The 24,036-nt window shown below is 36.3% G+C and overlaps 2 protein-coding genes across 2 annotated transcripts in view; both read right to left on the bottom strand.

Moving 5' to 3' along the window:
* The window catches only part of ppp2r5a (protein phosphatase 2, regulatory subunit B', alpha isoform), a 34,568-nt gene extending 19,499 nt beyond the window's left edge, over window positions 1–15,069 (bottom strand). The window contains exon 1 of the mRNA XM_051139395.1: window positions 14,484–15,069. Within this exon, the coding sequence (XP_050995352.1) occupies window positions 14,484–14,640 (157 nt within the window). The 5' untranslated portion in view covers window positions 14,641–15,069. The remainder of the gene's footprint in view (window positions 1–14,483) is intronic.
* A 1,082-nt stretch (window positions 15,070–16,151) lies between these two features.
* On the bottom strand, window positions 16,152–23,613 carry dtl (denticleless E3 ubiquitin protein ligase homolog (Drosophila)). The gene is made up of 15 exons (XM_051137887.1): window positions 23,474–23,613; window positions 23,273–23,398; window positions 23,088–23,180; window positions 22,934–22,995; window positions 22,723–22,843; window positions 22,034–22,099; window positions 21,842–21,942; window positions 21,538–21,611; window positions 21,289–21,392; window positions 21,097–21,201; window positions 20,796–20,908; window positions 20,624–20,713; window positions 20,393–20,531; window positions 18,771–19,369; window positions 16,152–16,485 (listed from the first exon to the last, which is right to left on the bottom strand). The coding sequence occupies exons 1-15, from the start codon at window positions 23,526–23,528 to the stop codon at window positions 16,369–16,371; spliced, it is 1,965 nt and encodes a 654-aa protein (XP_050993844.1). The 5' UTR covers window positions 23,529–23,613; the 3' UTR covers window positions 16,152–16,368.
* Window positions 23,614–24,036: the final 423 nt, after the last annotated feature.

Here is a 24,036-nt window from a genome sequence, read left to right as displayed (position 1 = left end):
AAGAGGAATATGACAATTGTAGCCAAATTCCTTGACACGTCTGTGTGTGGTGGCTCTTGATGCCTTGACCCCAGCCTCAGTCCATTCCTTGTGAAGTTCACCAAATTCTTGAATCTATTTTGCTTGACAAGCCTCTCAAGGCTGCGGTTCTCTCTGTTGGTTGTGCATCTTTTTCTTCCACACTTTTTCCTTCCACTCAACTTTCTGTTAACATGCTTGGATACAGCACTCTGTGAACAGCCAGCTTCTTTGGCAATGAATGTTTGTGGCTTACCCTCCTTGTAAAGGGTGTCAGTGATTGTCTTCTGGACGACTGTCAGATCAGTAGTCTTCCCCATGATTGTGTAGCCTAGTGAACCAAACTGAGAGACCATTTTGAAGGCTCAGGAAACCTTTGCAGGTGTTTTGAGTTGATTAGCTGATTGGCATGTCACCATATTCTAATTTGTTGAGATAGTGAATTTGTGGGTTTTTGTTAAATGTGAGCCAAAATCATCACAATTAAAAGAACCAAAGACTTAAACTACTTCAGTCTGTGTGCACTGAATTTATTTAATACACGAGTTTCACAATTTGAGTTGAATTACTGAAATAAATGAACTTTTCCACGACATTCTAATTTATTGAGATGCATCTGTATTTATACAATAATACATGATCAAAAGTATCTAGACACTAATTAACATTTTGTGTTTAATTAAAAAAAAGACTGATGTATATGAAACATAATAACATATTTTTTATTTTTTTATTTTCAACTGCACCAAATTTAGCTCATTAAATTAAAATTAAAAGCATTTACCCTTGAAATTTAAATAAACACAAAATCACATCCTCATTTAAACCTCAGTGTTCATAATAGAGAAAGCACATGCATGCATTGAAGGGTTGACAGCATCTGCATCTTATTTTACCAAAACTAATATCTCTGATACCTTGTCTAGTCCAAATAAGTTTGAGTGTACATACATGCATTGAGCTTGCTAAATGCTTGAGTTGACAGGAATGTTGCAATATACACTTGGGAGTGTGTCTAATTCCCCTGGAGTAAAAAAGGGAGGCCATAGCACAGCTGGGGAGCTCAGAAACAAAGTAGCACCAGCAGATGTTTTTGCATCAGTTTTTGGACTCTATTTACTTCATAAATATATCTTAATACTTCACTAATTTTAATATAAGTAATATATTACTTACTTACTTAAGGCTAAACAGAGAAAAGGGTTTTAAATTCCAATGCAAAGAGGCAAATTAGAGTCATTTTGTGATCAGAAAAAAAAATAATTTTCATTTGTAATGCCATGGTTTACCCACTAGGTACCTGTATGGCTCTTCACTAAATACACATGCATCTAGAATATTGCAGGTCATACCTGCTTACTTACTTTTAAGTTTTTCATTTGAATAAACATTCAGAAATGATTAAACACTATATTTTTAAATGTGAAATTTAAAAAGTTAATAACTTACATCCTTTTTTAATGATACTTGTATAAGTACACACAATGAATGCAAGCAAACACTGAAGTTAAAGTTTAAAATGGTGCTAAAAAAAGGCATTCAGCTGCATTTTTATCCACTTATATGTACAGTATACACATATAAATAGACATGGAATCGTTTACATGGAGCAATCGGTTGATATAAAAATCATAAAAACGCTCCATATAAACACCTCAATCGGAATAAAAAAGAGGGGTGCGAGGTATGCCCTGACATACAAACACTTAAAAAAACTAAGATGAAATACGCTGTATTTAGCATTTATGGTAAAGATGATGAACAAAGTTAAGGTTAAACAAAGTTTGTAGCAAGAGGTTCCTGCCAGTTCCTGTTCTCTTAGCCCATTTACACCTGGTATTAACACGCGTTTTGGTCGATTGGATCACAAGTGGACAACATAGCTGTTTACACCTGGCGTTTTAATCCATATCTTCTGTCTACTTTGGACCAATTCTGATCACAGAACTGCTGATTACATCAAGAGGGTAAATGGGCGGATCCCTCTGTCGGCGTCAAAACAAGAGCAGGAGGGCTAAAATTATTGCGCACTTGTATTTACTGCTGATAGTGTTATTAGCAAACATGTTGCACAAAGTTTTGTTCATGTTTATGTAAGGTGCTCTTCCAGATATTTCAGAGCAATGGAAGACATGCTCAGACAAATTTCACACGTTTGCAAAATTAGACAAAAGAGAAGAGCAGAGCAGACGCTTTAGTTTCGCTTTGGTTCATCAAGTTTAAATCCCATCAGTTAAGCGTGTGTCCTTGCAATAAATACATATTAGGTCAGTAGAGGGAGAGTAGGCAGTCTTTAGCAGCTGTTCGGACGCATTCGACAACAGCAATCCGATCTAATGTGTTTTCGACCAATGGGGCAGGTTGCTATACCTGAATACTTCATTTGCATGCTTTGTTTAAGGTTGTCACCCAGGTGCTTTGTTTCCATTTCTAACCACTGCTCCCAAAATGTACTGTATATAAACTACAATGTATCACTGCCTTAATTTGATGACTGCAGTGCCACATAACATGGTCTCAATAAAGAAGCCTGCTGAAGAGTCTCCTGGTCTTCACTTCATATGTGTTATTTACCTGGGGAAGGGATGGCAATAGATGCACTATGGGGAAAAGGCAGGCCAGCAGATTCAGTATTATACTCTTGTCCAGGGCTGGGCGTCTACGGTCCTGGAGGGCCATTGTCCTGCAGTTTTTAACTCCAACCTTAATCAAACACACCTGCCTGTAGCTTTCTAGTAATCTTGAAGACCTTTATTTGCTTGTTCTCGTGTGTTTGATTAAGGTTGGAGCTAAACTCTGCAGGACAGTGGCCCATGCCTGCTCTAATCAATGTTTTGCTGGGAAAACTTGGTTCCTGGTGTTCATGATGTTACTTTGACACTCAGCACTTAATTAAGTGCCCCTTATAGCAGTGGCCTCTTTCAGCAGAATAATGCACTCTGCCACACTGCAAATATTGTTCATGAATGGATTGAGGAACATGACAAAGACAAGGCATCAGTGCTGTCAACCTGATGCAAACTGCAAACGGTAGCCAGTGCAGGGAGATAAAGAGAGGTGTGACGTGGTCCCTCTTGGGCTTGGCTGAAGACCAGACATGCTGTGTTCTGAATCATTTGTAGAGGTTTAATTGCACATGATGGAAGTCCAGCCAGAAGAGCATTGCAGTAGTGCAGCCTAGAATAGGGTGAGAGCGAGAGCGATTCGAAAGCATAAAGAGCCGTCTTGCTCTGCTCTCTATAGCTCTCACTCTACTTACAGTGGGGGAAAAAATTAATTAATAGTAGGTTTATTTGAACAGTGAGAGACAGAATAACAAAAAAATGCATTTCAAAAAAGTTATAAATTGATTTGCATTTTAATGAGTGAAATAAGTATTTGACCCCTTCGCAAAACATGACTTAGTACTTGGTGACAATACCCTTGTTGGCAATTACAGAAGTCAGATATTTCTTGTAGTCGGTCACCAGGTTTGCACACATACCACTCCTCTTTGCAGATCCTCTCCAGGTCATTAAGGTTTCGAGGCAACTCCAACCTTCAGCTCCCTCCACAGATTTTCTATGGGATTAAGGTCTGTAGACTGGCTAGGCCACTCCAGGACCTTCATGTGCTTCTTCTTGAGCCACTCCTTTGTTGCCTTGGTCGTGTGTTTTGGGTCATTGTCATGCTGAAATACCCATCCACGACCCATTTTCAACGCCCTGGTTGAGGGAAGGAGGTTTGATTTGATGGTACATGGCCTCATCCATTGTCCCTTTGATGCGGTGCAGTTGTCCTGTCTCCTTAGCAGAAAAAAACCCACAAAGCATAATGTTTCCACCTCCATGTTTGACGGTGGGGATGGTGTTCTTTGGGTCATAGGCAGCACTCCTCCTCCTACAAACAAGTTGATGCCAAAGAGCTTGATTTTGGTCTCATCTGACCACAACACTTTGACCCAGTTCTCCTCTGAATCATTCAAGATATTCATTGGCAAACTTCAGGGCCTGCACATGTGTTTTCTTGAGCAGGGGGACCTTGCGGGCGCTGCAGGATTTCAGTCATTCACTGCGTTGTGTGTTACCAATTGTTTTCTTGGTGACTATGGTCCCAGCTGCCTTAAGATCATTGACAAGATCCTCCCGTGTAGCTCTGGGCTGATTCCTCACCGCTCTCATGATCATTGAAACTCCACAAGGTGAGATCTTGCATGGAGCCCCAGACCGAAGGAGATTGACAGTTATTTTGCGTTTCCTCCATTTGCAAATAATCCCGCCAACTGTTTTCATTTTCTCACCAAGCTGCTTGGCGATGGTCTTGTAGCCCATTCCAGCCTTGTGTAGATCTACAGTCTTGTCGCTGACATCCTTGGACAGCTCTTTGGTTTGGCCATGGAGAAGAATCTGATTGATTGATTGCTTCTGCGGACAGGTGTCTTTTATACAGGTAACAAACTGAGATTAGGAGCACTCCCTAACCCTGCTCCTAATCTCAGCTCGGTACCTGTATAAAAGATACCTGGGAGCCAGAAATCTTGCTATCTGATAGATGATCAAATACTTATTTTACTCAATAAAATTTATAACCTTTTTGAAATGCGTTTTTCAGGATTCTTTTGTTGTTATTCTGTCTTTCACTGTTCAAATAAACCTACTATTAAAATTATAGACTGATCATTTCTTTGTCAGTTTGCAAACATACACAATCAGCAGGGGATCAAATATTTTTCCCCCACTTGTAAATGTCATACAATAATTGATCTGTGCAGCACAAACAGCCAAAACTTGGTCATTTTAGGCAAGACAGAAATCCTGGCCAGAATGCGTCCCGGAAAATGGCACGTATGGTCATCCTAGCCTAGAAACGACAAAGGCCTGAAAAGAAGTTGTGCAGCATGCTCTATTAGGAAGGACCTGATTTTTCTGATGTTGTGCAATGCCAACCTGCACAATCGAGCTGTCTTTGAAATGTGGTCATTGAAGATCAGCTGATCATCAAAGATTACTCCGAGAGTACTATCAATATTATTTACACACATTTTGCTGCTACGTCAAACTATTACCACTACCCAGCACGACTGATGGAGTCAAACCTGGCTTAGGGCAGAAATGTTCAGCATGGAGTGCTCCAGAAAATAAATAAATATATAAATAAATAAAATGCTACAAAATCCACCACTGTTACTGATACTACTGCCACTGAGTCTACTGTCAAACATGCTTAGTTTAGTTTATAGATATAAAAATAAAAATGTTCAGCCGAGCAAAAACTCCTGAACTTCTGACCTCTGGCACTTTGTGCTCCAGTGAGCCACATTAGCTCATGTTCAGGCATACGGCTGAACCCTTCTAAGACTAAAATCCAATAATCACCCCAATGTAGGCGATTCCTATTTGCAATTTGCTTGGCATGGCTCTTTCCACATCCTTAAATGGAGCCAACAAATCCATCAAATGCTAAGTTGGGGAAATCTCTAGTCATTTGGAGAAAATTTCCCAAGAGCTGATTAGGACATTTTTGATTTTCTGACATGCATGCCATGTGTGCAGCAAAGAGAAATAATCTCATTCATCCTGCAAGACTCAGTTAAAATGATTAAACACCACATACAGAATTCTATCATGATTTTTCATACAGCTTGAGAACTTTTCAAAAATATTATACGAGTCTCATATGGACTATATTTATCATGTTTTTTATCCTTTTCAGTCCTCGATCCACGTCAATTCCTCACTTGTTTCTTTATCCTATTGCCTGGAGCCTCCGGGCCACTGAGGTCCACGAACTACTTTGGAGGATCTTATCTTACATAAGACACTATAATACCAGTGACCTCAGCTGGGTTAGTGACACATGAACAGGTTACTCAGAAAAGTGGTTGCATTATTGCAGCGTTTATTTAGGGCTAAAGCTCACTATCAGCGGTAAGCTTCACTCTGCCTATCTGAAATGCAAGTGCCATAGGTTACAAACTCAATCCTAACAGAGACTTCACATGGGCTATGGAATCTTGGCAGGCCGTACACTTGACTGTAATAAAGATGGTAATATATTAAGCACAAGGAAGTATCTCCACTCAGTTACCCATATCATTACAAATACTGTGTATACTAATAATAAATCAACAGGGCTCTATAAATACTAGAAGGATCGTAACTGACATTTAGCTGACCTGAACTCTGACCAGGAACGAATAGGAGCATAAATAATCTGCAAGCCCTGACAATTTGGGATTTTGATCAGAATATGAAGTCCATAATTATTCCTGAAGAATCATTTCACATTGTAAAAATTTCCAGAACATAGAGGAGGTTCAGCAAAATATCTCTAAAAAACTATGGCATTATGTCCGAACCAAGCCCAATAAAGCACATCCATCCATAATAAAAAGTGTCTCACGTGGCTCCAGGGGGTGAATAAATGTCTCCTCTAGCAAATCGATGCGTTCTTGCTTTTCACAGCTCCGGGCAGACGATGTAGGACATCTGCGTTGCGCATGCCCCGGTGAACCTTCTTTGTTGCTTTCACTCCTTTTCACCCCATTTACAATGCCCTGGCTGAGGGAAGGAGGTTCGATTTGATGGTACATCGTCCATCGTCCCTTTGATGCGGTGCAGTTGTCCTGTCCCCTTAGCAGAAAAAAAACCCCAATGCATAATGTTTCCACCCCCATGTTTGACGGTTTGACCAACGTTTGTTTGCAGGAGCAAAGGAAGCAAAGTTGTCTTACTTTAGCAAAGGAAAACAAGTCTCCTCTTGGTTTGCATCGAAATCCTCTGACATTTTTCTTTACAAACCCTCGTTTTGAACTTCTAATTCGTGACCGGTGCTGTGCAACGCAACGCCGATGCATTACGTCATCCACCCAAAGCTGCTTCCGTATATGACCAGTTGCCGCAAGCTAGAGAAAAGTGATTATTACACTTTAAATATGGATATTTTTCTTTAAAAAATTCATCAATTTGCTGCAAGAAGCCTTTATTCACCCCCCAGAGCTGCGTGAGGCACTTTTTACTATGGATGGATGTACTCTTTTATTGGACTTGTTTTGGACTGATGAAGAGAAACAACCGCCTATGCCATTCTAAAGCTTGGAAGTGCCAGGATCATTTTTAATATAACTGATTGGATTTGTCTAAAGGAAGGAAGTCATAAACACCTAGGATGCCTGGAGAGTGGGTAAGTAATCAGCTAATTTTCATTTTTGGGTGAACTAACCCTTTAACATTTATACAATCAACATTTAAAAAAATCTTACAGATCCCAAACTTTTTAATGGTAGTGCACTGTAGTAATACAAAGGTATTCTTGAAAGTACAATTTAAAAATTATAAATATATATTTATTTATACCATGTTAAATATCAAATACTGAACCATGGTACTGATGCAGTACTTTTGTGAGTTAATCCAATGGAAAGAAAACCTATATGGACCATTCTACAAAACTGGTGCAAACTGCTGTCCCATAACCAAAAAACACATTTAAAAAGTATTTAAGTATTCAAATCTAGATGTTTATTAAGATCTTTCTATTATCTATTGAAACCCACAATAATATTTAAAATTAGTAAGCTTAATATATATATATATATATGAAATCATCATTTATTGGGTGCTTTTAATTAGGAGGTGGCTGTCCCAAACCCTAACCCCTAAATTTCAAATTATGAAAATTATACTGAAATAATTTTTACATTTTTTTTCATTGTTGTTTTTAAAAGCAATTTTTTGCTTTTTTTTTTTGTATGTTTTAGTATGTGGGTTAAAATTCTGTTGTGTGGTTGCTACAAAAGCATTACTGTCACGACCGAAACATGGGATGTTTTGTCAAAAATAAAACATACTAATTTATCAACTAAGATGTTATCATAGTGTTTGGTTCAATGTATATTCAAACTAATGAATCCTTAGCTTTGAAATCAGTATGATCAACTTTTTGCCTTTTACAAAGAAAAATTGGATTCAAAATACAACAGACCTCATAAATTACACTTGAAATATTGTTAAAAAATTAAGTGTCATGGATTTACCTCTGAAAAGATATGTAAATAACCTTTCTAATTAAATTATTAATACTGTGTTTTGGTAGTGGAAAATTTGGAAAGTTCCAAAACTTTCTGAAAATACAATATGAGAATTAACTAATTTTTTTTTTTTTTTTTTTTTTTTTTTTCAAGACGTTTCCAACTCCGAGTTTGGACTAATTCTGTAGAATGGCCCATATATTACACACTGCACAGCAGTGCAGGCTAGAAAACTCCTTATATTAATGTCATCTAAAAGTTTTTTTTACTTTCAATTATTTGTGGCTGTCTTTGTACTCTCATTCATACAGCCACTGTCTATCTATTCCAGGCTTCTGTAAACTTCAATTCATGCTGCTTTTTCCACTTGGAGAGGATTTAACAGTGAGAGAACAGCAGTGGAAGAGCTGGAGGGGTGCTCACACAACCCCACTGCTGCTCTATTAATACGCCTTATGTAACCCATCTGAATGCCAGTGTCCCTGTGTCTTTCCCAGACAACTTCTGCTTTGAGTCACTGCATTCACCACAAAATTGAGCCAAGTGACCGTAGAAAATCGAGCGAACATCAGAAACATGTTCATTGATTGCCTCACTTTTACTTGTCCTCACGCACACAGGAGCACACACAGGATAAGTCATTGAATTTGCTGAGGTTCCCATCTACACCCCGGGCGTGTGGTTGCTATGGATACATGGCCCGTCCCTGGAGAGTCATAATGTCAGTATAACACAACTGTAAATGCATTTCCCAGCTATATTGAGCACAATGAACAAGTAAATGAGTTCTGAGTTCTATATATATACATTATTTATGGGCATTTTGTCTTTATGGAATAGCAAAGTGCAGAGTAACAGGAGAATATCGTGAGAAAGAGACAGGAATGTGATTGGCATCCCATAAGAAATGCATCAAAGCTTTGATATAGTTAAAGTGAAGTTAAATGTAGTGACATTTTACTAGAAACACATTAAAAATAAGCAATACGTAATGCATATAATATGCAATACAGTAAGTAAGATATATAACAAATGAATATATATTGATGATTGATGTTTTTTTTTTTTGGAGGGTTAACTTTCTCTGCTTTTTGATTTTCGGAGAAAAATGGAAAAAGTCATCCACAACAAATCAAGATTGACTATCCAAGTTTATTTTGGATAGTAGGAGCAAGACTTTCAGTATTTATTTACTAGCTGTTTATTTTAAATGATCACAAATTATAGATTTTTATAGACACTGAATGTCTTAAAGTTGTTTGTTCATTGATATAACCTTGAAATACCACATAACATCACCAAAGTTTATTTTAAAAGAAAACAAAAGAAAACAAAACAAAACAACAAAAGACATCTGTCTGTTACTGACAGCTCTAGGCAGAAACCTTGAATTAGTTGAACTTGGCTCTTAACCAATGGCATGCATTTGGGGGCGGGGCTTTGGAAACATCTTTCCATTCGATGACACAAGTGATGCAGCAAACAGCTGCCTCTCTATAGAACAGATGGAAAGTTTGACTCTCTTCTACACTTATCATTTGCTTTAAGGAACCCGTTAAAAAAGAAAAGTTAAAAATGATTCAGGGTATGTTGACATAACAATGACTGTACTAAAACTGGAGGGGAGAAAATAGTTTTTGAGTTTTGTGTACAGACAACAACGTTGTCAAAATAATCCCTGTTCACATGGATCAATGAAAATTACTAAAAGCTGGCTAGTAAAATAGAAAATTAATGTTAAAGCTTTTTACTTAATTTAATAAGTTGAAACAGCAAATATTATAAAGTCAAATGAACTTAAAGCAATTCAACACTAGACAAGATTTAAAATTTTGAGTTGAAATGACTTATGCTTTTAAGTTGATATAACTTAAAATTTTAAGGCAGCCACAAAACTTAAGTTTTTAAGTTGGAACGGGTGGAATTTGTTTTTACAGTGTAGTTCATGATGTCAGCTTTTAAAGAAACACGCAATATGCATGTGGATGACATCACCGTTTTCAAAAAATTTTCATTTTTGTAGTTTACACAGAATAAATATCAGTATCATTTTTAAAAACTTGCACTTTTAGTGCTGACGTCACAATTACGTCACAGCACCAGCTGGAAGCAAAACAAATCGAAAACTGGAGGCCAATTCAAACCAGCACAGATTCGGCTACATAAGGAGCTTGACATATCATCTTGTTGGGTTCCAGAACTGACATAGTAAGGCTCCAATTTGAAATTTTATTGCATACCTGCTGACACTGCCAGACAAAAAAAAAAAAAATGATGACACCTGTGGTCAAATGCAATAAAACGAGCATTAGGGCTGCAATGATTCCTCAATTCTATTCAAATATTCGATTCGAAATTTCTTGATTGCATTTTGCCCGTGTTGAGTAATCGAACCCATTTAAAAATCATAATAAAGCATAATGCTATTAGGATTCAATTAAATAAATATATGTGATGCAGGCTTAATATATGCGCTTTAATTATTCACATCTGTGTAGGTTACTTACATGTGTCATTCACAATAAATGCTGCTCCACAAACTGTTATCATTTACATGGAGCGTCTCAAACTCCATCTCTTCATGCTGTTGTGAGTTTGGGTTTATAATAACGTTCATCGGGGAATGCAACGTGCACTATTTCATCAGATTTGTAAGGTAAATCATTTATTAACCTTCAATCAATATATTAATATGCTAACTGTCCAGTCCCGTATTCAAGAAATTACAGTGGCTGTGGCATTTCTACCATAAAGAAATGGCCAAATATTAAAGATTAAGTGGACATTTGAATTAAATGTTGTTTAGTCAATATTAAACACGATCAGATTGCGCAGTAAAGTGTAAAAACAATTGTCAGGCCGTTGGCGCCCTCTGCAGGCATTTGTTATAATGCGTAATGCACATTAGCTCTATTGTTTGTAATTCATTATGTATTTTAACAAGTTTCGTTCAATAAAACCATATTGTTACCGTCTTTTGATACTTTATTTGAACTAATTGTTTCCTCATTGCTATTTTATATGTATTTTAAGTCATTATTATTGTTAGGTCTATTTTTATTACTACAAAAAATAATTAATTATCCGATTACTTAATCGTCAGAATAATCGACAGATTACACGATTACCAAAATAATCGTTGGGGACAGCCCTATACTACTTAATTCACAGTCTTGTAACGTGTTTTCTTTAATATTTTATGAATAAATGTGTTTGTTGTAATTTCGTGTGTCCTAATTTAATTTACAGTCATAATTGCATAAGTGCTTTCACTATCAGATCATTCATTATTTTCTCAGCTCATTAGGAATTAGATTTGTTCTGAAGAGCCAGTTCTCGGTTCAATGGGTCAGTCAACTGTTGAATTGCGAATTGCTTGTGACTAGAGGTTTTGTGAACCAGTTTAACCAACTAATTAAAAAGATCTGACTCATATTGTAAGATCGCCCGCAAAAAAACATCATCACTATTTGCAAACACCCTACTGGTCTATAATAGGACCTTCTTGGTTCCCATTTGACATCCACTGTATGGACAAGAAATACAATGGAAGTATTGCTCATCATGTAACTCATATTGTAAGTGCTCTTCTCATGAAAAGTAAAAATATGCATGTTCTTTTTATTAGATGGTTGCCTTTTTATAACCCCATAAACACTTTGCCATCATTAAAATGACAACCTCAACTATAGACTCTGACAAACTAGACAATTCAATAGCTATACCTCCCTCAGTACACAATGGAGGACACAAAAGACAAAAGTTTTTTAATGGATAATCACCAAGCTGTTTTTCATTAAACATTCATTTTGGATTGATCTATCTTTAGAGTCTAAAAGAAGTTTTATAATAGAACTGACAGTTGTGTGACAGGTAGGATTCATTTTAAATGATTGGTTGACTGGTTATAAATGCACACATGGTCCAAATTAATCTTTACGTTTTCTCCAATGGTACATAGTAGGGGTGTCCAAACTCAGTCCTGGAGGGCCACTGTCCTGCAGAGTTTAGCTTTAACTTTCCTGGAAGTTTCAACCAGGCCTCGTAAGACTTGATAAGCTGGTTCAGGTTAGTTTAATTGGGGTTGGCGCTAAACTTTGCAGGACTGTAGTCCTCCAGGAGCAGGACTGGACACCCCTGATATAAACCTATGAAAGATGGTATTTGGAACTAAACGCAGATGTTTTTTTTAAACAATTTGTCTACATAATATTCACATACGTAGTTCATAGGGGACATGTTGTATTACAGTTACAGCATGAAATACTATTTAAAACTATAATATTTTACATAACATTGACCTATTTTATTTTACAATTCTGATTTTTGGGGGGGTTGTTCGTTTGTTTTGTTTTGTTTTGTTTTGCTCCTAGTTTGTGTGGTCTATAAACTCGAGAGAAACGGAGAGAATGACAAGTTGATTTTTCTTATCAGAACTGCGAGAATAAAGTCAGAATTTTTAAATATAAACTCATTTTTTTAAGTTCTTTTATTTCGTGGCTATCATAGACCACTACTTGAAAACTGTCATTTTCTGCCCCCAGATAAGCTCCGCCTACAAAAAAACGTAATCAATGTTTGCAAACACCCTATTGGTCTATAACAGGACCATCTTGATTCCGTTTGACATTCACTGTATGGACAAGAAATGCAATGGAAGTCAATGGGAACCAAAACTCTTTGGCAATCAACATTCTTTAGGGAAAAAAAAAATCATGATTTTTTTTTTCATTTTCATTTCCTCATAACTGGTTGGTTTTGTTCATGGGTTAAAACTCTTTAAATAAGACATTTAAAAAAATTCATTTTACGTAATATTTTAAATAAAATTTAAGTTCATATCTCCTAGTTTGGACTTTATAACTTGATTTAATTCAACAATAGCAAGTTTGTCAATTCTGGGTAAAAAAAAAACAAAACAAAAACCCTGAAGTGTGTTTTTTTTTTTTTTTTTTTTTTTTTTTTTAAGTTAATTTATTCCATGGCTTCCATAGACCACTACTTGAAAACCATCATTTTCTGCCACCAGATTGCAAACACCAAATTGGTTTATAATAGGACCATTTTGGTTCCTTTTGACATCCACTGTATGGACAAGAAATACAATAGGAGTCAACAGAAACCAAAAGTCTTTAGTGATCAACATTCTTTAGGAGGAAAAAAAAAATCTTTTTTTTTTTTGTCATTTTCATTTCCTAATAACGTCTTGGTTTGGTTCACTACTTAAAACTCTTTAACTAAAACATTTTTAAAAAATTACATAACATTTACCTGTTTTATATCTCCTTGTTTGGAGTTTATAACTCGATTTAATTCAACAATAGCAAGTTTGTCAATTTTGGGGAAAAAAACCCAGAAGTTTCGGCTAGAAAACCCACGACTCTGAGCCAAGGGAAAAGGAGAGTGACGAGTTAATTTTTCATATCAGACTTGCGAGAATAAAGTCAACTCAAATTTATTTATTTATTTTGTCTTTTGTTCCGTGGCTTCCATAGACCGCTACTTGAAAACTGTCATTTTCTGACACCAGATAAGCACCGCCCACAAAAAACATCATCACTGTTTGCACTGAACTGGGGCCAGTTGCATAAAACTAATAAGACTAATCTTAAAAGTAAGTTAGCTTTTTTTTTTTTTTTTCTTTAAAGCTGGTCATCATTATTTAAATTCAGTTACATAAAAATGTAGATTAATCTAAGTTGAATCCAAAAAATAAGACTGATTACCCTTTGGCTAGTTCTTAAGACACTGTCTTAACGTAGCTAAGTTTATGCAACTGGCCCTTGGTCTATAAAAGGACCATCTTAGTTCCCTTTGACATCCAATTTATGGACAAGAGATACAATGGAAGTCAATGGAAACCAAAACTATTTGGCGATCAACATTCTTTAAAAACAGAAAAGAAAGAATAGGTCATTTTCATTTCCTAATAACTGGTTGGTTTGGTTGACAGCTTATAACTCTTTAACTTAGACATTTTTTAAATCCCTATAGAAAAGAAACACTTCCAAAACCAAGGCCACTGAAAAAGTGGGCTGCCACTGTTGCACTCTATTGACAGATTTACAGAACTGACAGCCACGTGACTTCCAAAGGCACAAAAAGAGGACAGGAAATGTGGGAAAACACAGGTTGGACCATGAAATAAAAGATAATAGTCATAATGTTGACACAATTAGTGTTTACAGTCTACACCCAAACAAACGATGAGTTTTCCAGCAGACAGTTATGGGCCTGCTGTAAATAATTTCTTTGTGGCTTATCTAGGCATGCAAATATTAGAGCCAGATTAGACTCATATAACAATTTAAATGCCATTTAATAAAGTGCATTTGTTTAATTTATTGCTTTACAGCACTCGGAACTCAGGTGCTACCAAAATGCTGTCTAGGTAGACGGAGCACTGAGGTTTTGAGACGCAGCCCGTGAGTCTATTTCCAGCGCTTTATCCTCTTACCTTTGAGCTGCGGGAGCGCAGAGATCTCCGGAGCCGCAGGCCTGCTGCTGTTCGCCGCAAACTGAGACGAGCCCTGACCGATCCTCTGCCTCTGAGCCTTCCTCACCGATTTCCGAGTGAATCCATCCACTTTCTCGGACGCAGATATCGCCGACATTTCCAAAGCTGCGTTTACAGTGACTGAACGTGCACTAAATGTTTTCTAGTCTGACTGGCGTCCCATTGACTGTGCTGTATATTAAACTCACAAGACCCCATCTAATGACACGCACTGTCAACCCAGTCATTAAGGACGCATGTTCTCCAACAATCCACAGGTATCCTGCGATGATAACTGGGTGACGTATGACTGGAAAAAAAACGTAGTTAGTAATAGATTTTTATCATGCTGAAATGTTTAAACAAGCGCGCCTTATTAAACCTGTTACTCCACGTAACACACTTCAAAGTCTGCCGACATACAGCCAAAACACCGAGTCACGATTATCCACTCCATGTATTGGCGACGCGAGGAAAGAGTTTAATATGAATCTGACGGGCCGTAAAATTCCTCGGATCCCCTGAACTTCATTCAGCTGCTGTTGCGCCTCACGGGGTCTAAAAATAAAACCCCGTGGCTCGCCTGAGTGACAGAACACTCATCCAATGAGCGCTCGCGCAGAAAGTAAGCTCCGCCCTTTGACCAATCAAATTCTTCTTTTAATGGTATTTGGGGAAACACACAAAGCTAAAGAGGTTCTGTATCCTTGAACTCGAATAAACACAGGCAGTAATGTTCACAAACACCGAACCACTCAAAAGAATACATATACAGGAAAACGTGCACATGTAAGAACAAAATATCGAGGTGAAGTCACAAAATAACAGTGCGCTTAAAAGCAGTAAGAGTTTGCGATACTTGTAGCCCAGTCAAACGAGTCAGGAACGGTGCATCCCAATTGCTTAATGCTCATCCCAACTCAATTTCTTCTTCGGAAGGCAAAAACAGATGTTTGAGAGAATGGCAGACACTGACCGCTTTGGTCAGTCATCATTCATGCATCGTTTTTTCCATGCAAGTAAATGACTTGTTATTTTATATAACATCTAACCACAAAGAAGAAAGGCATTTGGATTTGCAAAAACAATTTTCATTTCCAAGATAACAAACAAGTTCACAAAATTGCATATTTTGATTTAAAATGAGTTATTGTTAAAACTGAACTCTTTGAATCCAAAAGTAAAACAGTTGTGGCTAACCATGTTAAAAACCTGAGGCAAAAAACAAGCAGGGTGAAAACATGGAAGCCAGACTATCAGGTCAAGTCACATTCCCGACAAACCTGGAAACTTATAAGAAACAGCTTGCGGCGTGAATGTAAAAAGTGTTTAAATCATTTCAAAACTCACTGCATTATAGGTATTCAATAACTAAAAAGCACTGAGCTAATTGAAAATGGATTTGTTATGTAAAGCGCTGCTTTACAATCAATAAAGAACTCTGAAAATGTGACCCACGTTCAGGGACAGACAGGCACAAAGGGCATTACAGATTTAGAAAGTCAAAAAAAAAAAAAAAAAAAAAAAAAAAACCACTGTATGCTTGTAAAATTTACCTTGTATTTAATATAAATGCATTCTCAGATGAGTGTTGTAACATGCTCTGAGCTCAAAACTATTGTCAATGGCTTCAGAAAACTTGTAGAGTTTAATTGCGGTGTCAAATGACTTCATCTTGCAATGTTTACAAAAACGATCATCGATTTGACCCTTTTTTTAACCTTGTACATAGTTAAAAACAATTTGATTAAAAAAGATGATATATACACACATACATAAATACATAAGCTGAACCTAAACCATAAATGTGTCATATAACAGACACTGATCTCTTGCCACACAATGATCAGTCTTGGGTTCTTTTCATAAAGTAGCTAGAGATTTTTTTCATGGGTTTGGAGGGCGATGCTTTCTTGTTTGGCGGTGGAGACAAAACTCTCATTGGACATGGTGAGCTTGCTGCCTAAAAACACAAAAAAATACATAAAACTGATTATTTGGCCACAAAAAAGGGAGTTATGATTATAGAGAACACTTCAAAACTACTAAATGAATAGAAATAAGAGAATATTGGTGTAGCAACAGATTTTGGAAGTTTGTTTAGGACGGTTTTCCATTTCTAATGTATTCAAGTGATGTGATTCAGCATACTTTCAGAAATCATTCTGATACTGTATGCGGATTTGGTGGGGGAAAAAAAAATATTTAAACATTTAAAATATTCTTTGACATTCATTTTTTGTAAATTGATCACTGTAATGCACACTTGCTGACTAAAAATTATTTAAAATTAAGTATGCATCAATAAATCTATATATTGCAATATGAAGTCCACAATACAATATTTGTGATATTTAAAAGAAAAAAAAAAAAAAAGAAATTAATAACTTTACATTTTAAAGTTGAAATTTTAACTTTGAGAGTTAAAATTTAAGAGCTTCAACCCATGTTCTTAACTAAGAAAACATAGGACAGAAAAAGTTAGTGAATTGACTTGTACAAGAACTCAACCCTCTTTTTATTTGTGATGCACTATCTCGGCCTAAATTACATTCACAATGGTGTTTTAGGAAGCCAATCTAATTACAATATTACACTAATAACAATGGTAACAGTAATCGTCATATTGTAAAACAACCACCCTGCAAAATAAATGAAAATGAATATTTCATAGGTATAGTATTTTTGCTTTACACTACAGTAGGAAATTACAATACTTCTTTCCTAATGTCTACACTTTAAAGGAGTCTACGCTCTTTAACAGAGTCTTGATTTTGTTTTGGGGGTGTACTAGAACATGCTTTCATGCTTGGTGGTTCAAAAAACGCATTAATTTTAACAATTTACATCATTACAATACATTTCTCCCAGTCTGGCACACAGAAAAAAAAAAAAAAAAAAAAAAACCCTCGATTAGTTCCGGGTTCCTTCTTCCGAAAAGCAAAATTTGTTGTGATTGGTTAGCTGTCCCACTGTGTTGTGATTGGTCGAACAGCTTAAACGGGGTTTCAGTACTGCCACGCCCCTTGTCAAAGCAGCAAGTTCCGTGTACAACTGTTAGCGCAAGCTTGATTAAAGTGATTCTTACATTTTAAATATGGATATTTTTCTTACAAAATTGCATCAATTCAATACAAGAGGCCTTTATTAACCCCTCGGAGCCGTGTGAGGCAAATTTTAATATAACTCCGATTGCATTCGCCTGAAAGAAGGAAGTCATATACACCTAGGATGCATGGAGGGTGAGTAAATAATACGTTACAGTAGTGTTGGGTCCTGTCATCAGCCAGCCAATACATGATATTATTGTGCTGATGTATTTAATTATTTACATACATCATTGCCCAAAACCAGCTCCAGCATAAGGCTAAAAGCAGCCTAACATTATCAAAGAACATCATCACTGATTATCCTAGCCTATTCTACTGCTAGTTTATGCATTTTAAAAACACTCTCGTTATAAGTGAAGCTAACGTTATTTACACTGTATGATGAATAAATCTCTTACCACACACTGCGGTGCGTTATGACTCAGATGCAGCAACTGGAGTAGATCGTGGCTTTACTTTTAAGTTTTATTTTGAAGGGGAACGGCAGTAGAGCTTTAGTGAAAACACTTACAAAAACACATCTCACTACAAATCTAGTGAAATGCTTTAATCATCTGCTGCGAAAATAAATCATAACTGGTGGCCGTTGCGGTCCCAAACACGCTTTAAACTCACAGCACATGCAATAAATGAGTTCACTGCATTCATTTACTGTGAATTGAACCATTCTGAGGCGCGGAAAACACCGGATCACGCTTTGAAACTCGCAACGAAAATGGACTTGTTGAAGGGACAAAGCCATATTGCGCTTTCGGTTTTAGTTTGTTAGACAAATTCAAGTCCAAGCATAAAAGCCCAACACAATTATTTTAAAAAATATTTTAAAAACTGCACTTTTTGCCTGGAAGATCATATTGTTTCATATCGTCATGTGACCACGGTAATATCGAGACGATATTAATAATACTTTAATATATTAATCACGATACTAATAATATCATTACATGCCTAATTAAAACAAACCTTACTGACCCCAAACCTTTGAGAAGTAGTCTATATTATTTGGATTTTGTGTTTATCAAATAAATAAAATAAATCTTAAATACTAATCAAGATTAGCAATGTTCTGACTTATATCTTAAAGCTGGTTTAGTAATGGCTTTAAACAATGTACATGGATTTTCATGCATCTACTCACCGGAGAGCTGTGTGTTCTTGCATCCTGCCGTTTGCTGCTGTTGTTGGGGCTTTTAGGTTGAGCTGATCCTTTAAATCTCTGGCTGATCACAGAAAGCCAATCAGTCCTCCTCGGAGAGCTGTTCTCTTTGCCAGTGTCAGCTTGACTAGCCGAGCTGAGCCTCTCCTGTGTTTGCAAACTGAGTAGGTCACCTTTCTCCTCTGAACAGTTGTGCGAGCTTACTGAACTCCTGCTCCTCTTTACATCGGGATACAGTTCAGACACTCCATCACTCTCCTCTCCCAAACCAGATCTATCACCCGTTTCTAGTCGTCGCTTTGCTCTGCGTTCAGACGATGGGCCTTGGAGGACAGGTGTGAGCGCCTTGCGGAGGGGAGATGTACCGCGGTGACCGGGGGAATTACCACGGCTGATCCACTGCTGGATGGAGGAGGGCATTTTGGGGCTGCTGATCTTGGCCAAAGGTGCAGATGTGTTTGACGGGAGGGGTAAATCACCACCCATAGGGGCACACGCAGCGGGTTGGGGTGAAGCCAGAGAGATGGCCCTTTCTAAACCAGGACTTTTAGCTGGAGTGACTTCAACAGGGCTGTAAGGGCCTGAAAAGACATATGGTAATCATAAATGCCAATTAGAAGAGAAAAAAAACAAAAAACAAAAAACACAACAACAACTTAATTATTTCAGACTTTTGACTGGTATATGTATGTATGTATGTATGTATATAAAAATACCCCACCAGTCAAAAGTTTCAAATAATTAAGATACTGTAATATAATTGAAGAAAGTCTTGTATGTTTACAAAGGCAGCATTAGATCAAAAATACAGTAAAAGTGTAATATTATGAAATATATATATATATATTTTTTTAAAATTCTATATAATTTTCCTTGATGCCAAGCAGTATTTTTTTAGCATCATTACTCCACTCTTCAGTGTCACACAATCTTTTAAAAATCATTCTTCTATGCTGATTTAGTGATGAAGAAACATCATTTCTCATTATTAATGTAAAAAATCATTTTTGCTGCTTAATATTTTTTAATAGAAACTGTTAAGTTTTAAGAAACAAATACCTTATTTTGCATTAAAATGTAACCAAAAAAAAAAAAAAAAAAAAAAAAAAAAAAAAAACCACTTCAAATAAATGCTGTCCTTTAGAATTTTTTTTTAAAGAATCCATAAACCGTTAAAAATGTTAAGCATCAAAAAACTCAACATAGACAATAAGGACTATTAATATAAATATTAATAATTGAGCACCAAATATCAGAATGATTTCTAACACTGAAGACTGGAGTAATAATGCTGAAAATGCTCTTTACAGGAATAAATAACATTTTGAAATATTTTACTATTTCTAAAATGTAGCAATATTTTACAATATTATTATTATTTTTTCAAATAAATGCAGCCTTGGTGAGAAACTCCTTTCATAAATCTTACATATTCCAACATTTTCACCACTAGCTCTGAATTTGAAAGAAAATGTTCTGCAGACAAAGTAGGGAAACAAATAAACAAATAAATAAATAAAAAATAAAACACAAAGAGAGAGAGAGAGAGAGAGAGAGAGAGAGAGAGAGAGAGAGAGAGAAGAGAGAGAGAGAGAGAGGCCTACCAGGTGCTCTTGGTGGTGATTGGATTTTACGAAGTGTCCAGCCTACGACGTTTGGATCTCGGATTGATGAACTTTCTTCGTCTGGTCTGCGGTTCAAGCGCCAGATCCTTACAGTGTTGTCATCAGAGCAGGAAGCGATCTGCAGAGAGTGATGGATATGACAATATAAAACTTTAATGACCGTTCATACATCTGAGATTTATATTTATTTTTCCATGTATTTAAAAGTACCTTGGTGAAATCAGTGGGGCACCAGGCCACTGATGTGACTTCCTGGCTATGGCCTTGAAGCATCATGGGAGCTTGTTTTGGGTCTGAAATCTGGAACAAAAGCAAACCATGTCATATATGCAGATAGTGACCACAGACAGGTTAGATTTCTAGTTTTCTAGGTTAGTCTTACCTTCCATATGTAAGCATGATGGTCACTCGAACCACTGGCCAGGAACTGGTCGTCTGGGCTGACACTGGACTTCACATAAAATGAGGAGTTACTGTGACCGCTGAATACAGCAACTGTGGCAAGAACGAAAAAAAGGCAAAAGTTCAATCAAACTACATCAGCCCATAATGATTTTTTACATGCCTGAAAAAAGCATAGAGAATAAAAGGGAGGGAATCTACTGAGGAAATAAGTCTCAAATTGTAATATCACATTTACTAATTAAAACACATCAACAATAATAAACCAATATACAATTTACCTGGAGTCGTTTTCAAACCACTAATATTGAACATGTAGATATTGTCATCTGTGCAGTTGGAAAACAGACGGGCGCCAGTGGAATCCAGTGACAGACCAGAATAACCTACAGGGTAAACATTGTGAAAATTAATACTGATTACTAATGCTCATTACTATCGGTTTAACAACAGGGTGTACATGAGGTGTGTACCTAGTTTGCGTGTACAGGAGCCTGGGTAAGGATAGGCTTGTAGAGGAAGAGGGTTGTGGTAGTATGCAGTGTAGTTCTTCCGCAAATCCCACATTTTAATGATCCTATTACAAGAGTAAAAAGTAAAATTGTGTTTCAGCACATCAGCATTCCAAAATAATTATTTTAAGACAGAATATTGTAACAGGATGGGTTATTTAGAAATAGGATATAAAAAAAGAAATCTACAGATCAATCCATTACACTCACCCATCTACTGCTCCTGAAGAGATGAGTTTGTTGTCGTCGCAGAACAAAACCACGGTCACACCCTGCTGGGAGTCCTGAAAAAAATAAAAATACATAATAATTTAAAAAAATAAAAATAAAATAAAAAAAATCTCATAATTTGTAAGATAGAACTTCCATAGTTTATATTGTGATTTAAAAAAAAATAATAATAATAAAGTGAAGGAGCATCCCTGAGATATATAAAGGTTGTACCAAACCGCAATATATTTTCCAAACACAGCTGGCAAATTAATGCCTCTTCACTATAGATTTATTGACTCACCACAGGGGGCGCCATCCCACGTCTCTTCTTTGTTTGAGGTGTGTGTCTTTCAGGTTTCATATGGGCACCACTGATCTGTTTTACCTGCCTGTAGAAACCATCTGTAATGGATGAAAACATTTTTGTGAGCTTTAGCAATCATTCTGACTGCCATAAAATTAAGATTTGGTGGTAAGAATAAAAAAAAATTACCTTTTTTACTGCATCTTGTATCCCAAATCATTATGTTCCCATCTCTGCCTCCAGTGCTAAACACAGCTGTATTGAGAGAACAAGCAGTTTAATTAAAAAATAAATAAATAAATAAAATATAAATGTTGGAACAACAACAACAACAACCTGCCTACTATTCTGTTTTATTTTAAGTGGCATTTATATACTACTATAGTATTTATATTTTGAATAATATTTTCATACCTTCAGACTTTTTGGCGTTTTTGTCATTTTTATATTTTTATTAAACTTTAGTTTATTTTTATTTCAATTGTGTAATTTTAGTACTTCAACTTATTTTACTTAGTGGCCATATCAGTATTTAAAATTATTTTGAGTTGTTTTTTTTTGTTTTTTTAAGTTCACATTTGCATCAAATGTTTATATTTTATTTCAACGTATCAATTTATATTAAAATATCAGCTGTTAAATATAGTTAAATATATCTGGTTATTGTATCACACTGGAAAATGGATGGTGAAATCATATTATCGGATGCAGTATCAGTTTACTGCTCATTACAATAGAAGTCACTCACATATTTTATGCATACATACTCTTTCATGGATAATATATATAGCATATAATATTATGCATGAAATAGCTATTACATACATATATATATACATACATATCATTTCAACTACAGTTGTAATCAGTAAAACTACCTTTCTCTTGCTTGGAAAAAGCCACAGATTTAAGACTGCACTGATGTCCTTTAAATGTTCCCAGCAGGTCACCAGTAATAACATCCCAAAAACGGGCCGTTTGGTCTCCAGATGCTGTTACCTGTAAATGAATATTTACATTTAAAACAACACTGAGTATTTCTTCAAATAAAGAGGACATATCTAAACAGAAGAATAGTGCAAAACTCACCAAGCTGTTTGCACCAGGAACCCATGCAATATCAAAAACTGCATTATCGTGTGCCTGCCACTCTGTAAATAACATGTTCAACATGTATCAGTTTCTTAAAAATAATAATTATCTTACAAAAATCAGTCTTGAATCCAGGTAAACATAATCCAACCTTTCAGGACAGAGCTCTGTTTTTCTCCAGTATTGAAGATGGTCACAAACCCTTCCTCATTTGCTACAGCGAGGCTGTTTTGTTGGCCAGGGGCTGAACAACAAAAAGAACACCACAAAATATTAGACTCTCCTGGGTTACTAAGTACATTTGAGTTCATTGTGAATGGTTAATTAAATGTGTACCGGAGGAAAATGTGCATCCAAACGGCGGCACAGCAGCAGCTGAGGCTCCGTATGAAATGTGTTCATCTTGTCGACTGCACTGGTATCCATCCAGCAGAGAGGACAGCGGATAGTCCCGCCGCTGACCTGGTTATTAAAGGACTTTAGAGTGAAAAGGTGCAATAACGTGAATTTCTACTAACTTATCTAAACTGTACTCACCATTGCATCTTCTTTTTATAACACCCCGATCAACAACATGGTGAAAAAGAGTCATAGCTTCTGCTGGATGTGTGTTTCATTCAGAAGTGTTCAGTTTCCCGCGAACAATGAAAAAGCGGTGAAGACAAATTCCGCGCGAGATCGACGTTCGCTGTTCTGATTGGTCAATACGTCAGAATACCGGCAGTGTAGAGCCCCAGAGAGTGGAACGGCTGCTGATTTACAACCGCTTCTGTGGAAACTGTGCAGGGAGCGAACACTAGAGGCACTCTGTGACCCTTGAACAGTGTATCTCGATTGAACATTCATTTATTCATTAAAGAAATTTTCTTCATGAAGTTGCTTTTACGACTGCATCCGAAGCATCTGCTGTTTTGAAAAATAAATTAAATTCTACAACTTTTTATCAGAAACTTAATGGAAGCCCATTTCTGCCACATAATAATAATAATAATAATAATAATAATAATAATAATAATAATAATAATCAAATTATGTAATAATATTATCACATAATAAAAACATATTATGTGATAATAGCTCAAGGACTGTTTATCTCATGA

The sequence above is a fragment of the Labeo rohita genome, chromosome 20 (assembly GCF_022985175.1).
Source record: "Labeo rohita strain BAU-BD-2019 chromosome 20, IGBB_LRoh.1.0, whole genome shotgun sequence".
In the NCBI taxonomy this organism is placed as follows: domain Eukaryota; kingdom Metazoa; phylum Chordata; class Actinopteri; order Cypriniformes; family Cyprinidae; genus Labeo; species Labeo rohita.
Note: the sequence above shows the minus strand (reverse complement) of the source record. Positions and strands in the feature narration are given on the sequence as shown.

What these genes read in the sequence shown, in the direction of transcription:
- dtl (XM_051137887.1), bottom strand. Translation starts at nt 23,528, where the DNA reads ATGACTCTTTTTCACCATGTTGTTGATCGGGGTGTTATAAAAAGAAGA. An exon ending in TACAAGATGCAGTAAAAAAG is followed by an intron (nt 21,943 to 22,033) that starts GTAATTTTTTTT and finishes CATCCATTACAG; the next exon opens with ATGGTTTCTACAGGCAGGTA. An exon ending in CAAGAACACACAGCTCTCCG is followed by an intron (nt 16,486 to 18,770) that starts GTGAGTAGATGC and finishes TTGTGTTTTTAG; the next exon opens with GCAGCAAGCTCACCATGTCC.